The following is a 3,950-nucleotide window of genomic DNA, read 5'->3' on the forward strand; positions in this document are numbered from 1 at the left end:
ACTCACGTGCATCGCACGTGCAAAATTGGGAAAAATTCACCAACGGTGTCTGGACACTTAGGGGACTTTCAGAATGATACCTGAACTTAGAAAGTTATCAATGTGATACCTGGACTTATTTTTTCGTATCAACGTCATACCTACGACCAATTTCCGTGACAAAATTTAACGGCTCCGTGACGGAAATTGATCGTAGGTATCACGTTGATACGAAAAAATGAGTCCAGGTATCACATTGATAACTTTGTAAGTTCAGGTATCATTCTGAAAGTCCCCTAAGTGTCCAGACACCGTTGGTGAATTTTTCCCTTTCTAAAATATCCGTCGAAATATACTTGGATGGTCACGGAAATTACCCAAAATTTCGCAAAATATCATCAATTTCTCGATATTTCCGGAAATTTCGGGAAATTTCCAAAATATCCGTTGAAATATACTTGGATGGTCACGGAAATATCGACACCCCAAAAAAAAGAAAATTTCGACGAAATATCTCCGAAACTTTCGATTTTTTAGTCCTTGGAGAGAACTATCTCACAAATACGTATTTCAGTGCGTATGTGATATTTTTACTCAAATAGGGACACTTCATCTGTCCCTTTTCAAAGAGGAGAGAGAATGTGGAGATAAAAATACATATTTGCAATGTGTATGTGGTATTTTTATCAAATGGGGACACTTCATTTGTTCCTTTTCTAACTAAAGGCACACATAACTTCTTATGTGCCTATTGCTCACTTATAGGCACACATCTCTCATATGTCCCTATTTCATGTGTCCCCTTAGGCCCTTTTTCTAGTAGTGCCCGGTGCGGTAGGAAGTACTACTTGAGATTCGTTTTTGCTTGTTTGGCCAGAGGGAACTAGAGAATCATTTTTTTGGATTGGGCTAGAAGGAACAAGAGCAGCAGAAGTTGAAGTAAACTTCCACGAGATGATCTTATGCTGAGCGAATGCAGAGCCCGTTGAAGCTGAGAAACCAACAACGATCACACTCTCCGGAAAGTAGTCTTGCAGATTCACAGTCCTGGAAAGATTACGCCATTTTGTGCCAGAATCATAGGTAGTTGAAACCGAAACATGAAGCCATTTTGTGCCAGAATCATAAGTAATCGTACCACTATTTTGTTGTCCTTCCATAGTGACACCATCCACCAGCGCGGTGTTGCTAGAATCGACGGAGTTGAGGTTAATACCCAGGCTGTAGCTGCCGGAGTTGATGTCAAACGTCCCCGCCACAAACGGGTGCTGGTCATCGACGGGGAGGCCTAGACTGCTACCAGTTCCTACTGTGCCGTCGAGTAAGGATCCGTTCGCTGCTATGAAGAAGGCGAGCCCATCGCCATAGCTCTCCTTGTTAGCAGGACTAATGGTGAATACGAAACCTGTGGTGAAATCGACAGGTTCTCGCAGCATGATTGGTTTGCTGTAGGTGGCTCAACCGACGCTCCGCCAGTTCTGTACTTGGGCTGCAGTGCTTTTGGTGAGGCGGATGAATTGGGGGTCGATGGCGGCGTCTCCTTCGATGAATATGTCATCGGCACTGAAGCTGGGGAACTCGAAGGTTAATGGAGTTGCGTAAGGAGCTAAGAGAAAGGAGAGAAGTAGAAGAAGGAAGTAAAGCTTTGGTAAGTGAACGTGGACAACTTCCATTGGAATTGTTGTAAGCTTGCAGGTTGCAGATATTGTTATCTGATTTGGAACAGACTAGCTGCAGATGATTAACTTTCCTTGGGGGAGGACTTGTGACCTGGTTGACTCGTCTTCAGATGAAACTGTCGGGAAATTGGCGATGGAAGACTACTTTATCCTGTACGTGGTCAAAAATAGCGAAATGGGGACGGAGTGAAGGAATCAATGGAATAAGGGAAAGTAGATTATGGAATATTGTTCCATATATGTGGGGTGCTCACTCCTTTGTGACATTATTTACGCAGTAAAGAATTATTGGTAGCGGAGAGAGTTTTAGCAATTTAGCTAGTGCGTTGCAGCACAAATGAAAGGGCATCAAAATATAAAAGATTTTTCTCCCTTTAAGATAAATATAGTTAATAATTGTCAATGATGGATGCTTACATCTGCTTGGAGGGTAGATAGATGGCATGAAGGCCTTTCTCTTAATCGAATCCTAACCTGCAACTTTAAGATTATTTGTGGAAGCTTCTTGATAATGGTATAGTGAGACTGTGGTGGTCACTTCTTTCTTCAACTTGGGTATTTCTTTCACCAATTTGTTCAATTGTTCTCTGGCTCCGAAATCTCCCCAGTTCAGAAAGATATATGGTTGGTTCTTTGTACGTACACGATGCTCTTTGTCGAAAATTAATTGCCATTTATTTTCATTTTTGTAAAACATTATTGCTTTTGTAGAAGAAGAGATTACATTTTATCCCTTCTTCAACCCAATTCTGATACATCGTCCCATGGAAATGTTTTTAGACAATGCATAAAAAATGCAATTTTGTTTTCTGCATTTGAAAATAGGTTGGATAGTTTATCATGGTTGTCCATTGTACTTATATATGTTATTGTAATTGTTTGATGTTCAACGAAATTCCTTTTGAGAAAGAAAAAAAGTATCCGAACAAAAATTAAGACTTAATTGAACAAAAATTACAACATTAAAAACTAAGTTACCACATTAGTTTTACACTATTTACATATAATTAAATCAAAGTTACAACATGATAACCAATTTGTTCAAAAACTTGTAACAAGGTCGTAGGGTAATTATCATTCATAGAATTAAGATTATACAAAAGAGGACTCCGTCCATAAAAAACTATTGTAATAGTTTGATGTTCAATGAAATTCCTTTAGACAAAAAAATATATAAATATCCAAACAAAAATTATGACTTTTTTTTTTATCAGGTGAAATATCATTCATTAAAACTGCAATTACAACGTTGCCGCAATTACAGCACCCAAACACGGGCTTACAATCGAGTAAAGCAGCAACTGACTAGTACTGCGCATACTTACTCTGAAGACACTAAATTGGTATGTCAATGAATTCAACGACGAAGACTGAATTGGATGGCTAATCGAATTAGCTAGGCCAAAATAAGTCGCATTGACTGGGATGGGGTCAAGCCACAATAGATAACTATTGGGCGGGCCATCCCAGGATCTCCCGGAAACCTCAGCACAGGCTGATAATAAAATGCACAGCCAAAAGCCGGCAAAAGACTGGATCCTATTAACCCTAAACCAACCATCCAACTCAAACTATTCGTCAAAATCCATGACATGCACTTACCCTAACAAGTAGGGACTTATTAACACTGCAAAAAACTGAAAAACACAAACCAAACAAAACTAAAAACAAATAGAGGCCCAAATAGCCAGGCCCTAACACAAAGGCCCGGCCCAACCACCACTCCCCACAAGACTCTAGCGCCGCAATCCACCAAGGCATCACCGCGATCCACTAAGGCTGGCGCCAGTGCCTGCACGCTCCGCCGTCCCTCCACCTTGCACCGCCCCGCCGCCGCAACGCATCCCAACGCCACAGCACAGTCACACCACAAACCCAACCACACCAGAACCTGGCCGAAGTCCAAGATCGAACCCCGAGAAGAATCGGCACCCCACTGGGCTCGTCTCTTCCATGAAATCGAGAACCCAGCCACCGCCCAGCATCCATCCTTAGCCGAGACACCTGCAACAACCAGCAAATCGAGCCCCACCGGCAAATCGCACCACGCCGGAAGTCCTTGCCAGCTCTCACCCACGATCGACGAAGAAAGGAACCAGATCGGTTATCTCCGCCACGATCCAAGCTGAAGCCGTCTACTTCCATCCCTGAGCCAGGCCTCCGCCATAGAGCCACACCGCTAGCCCCTGTTATCATCCTCTCCCGGACCGGAATGCAGCGGCAAGGGCGCCGCCGGCGTTCGGCAGGGAGAGAGCGCTCTCGTTCTCACTGTTTTTCTCCGTGCGTGAGGCG

General features: G+C 42.9%; 1 protein-coding gene across 1 annotated transcript; it reads right to left on the reverse strand.

Annotated features, from left to right (window-relative positions):
• Positions 1–782: 782 nt before the first annotated feature.
• LOC133730936 (lectin 8-like) lies at positions 783–1,415 on the reverse strand. Its single transcript, XM_062158434.1, has one exon. The coding sequence runs from the start codon at positions 1,413–1,415 to the stop codon at positions 783–785; it is 633 nt and encodes a 210-aa protein (XP_062014418.1).
• Positions 1,416–3,950: the final 2,535 nt, after the last annotated feature.

The sequence above is a fragment of the Rosa rugosa genome, chromosome 2 (genome assembly GCF_958449725.1).
Source record: "Rosa rugosa chromosome 2, drRosRugo1.1, whole genome shotgun sequence".
Classification (NCBI taxonomy): Eukaryota; Viridiplantae; Streptophyta; class Magnoliopsida; order Rosales; family Rosaceae; genus Rosa; species Rosa rugosa.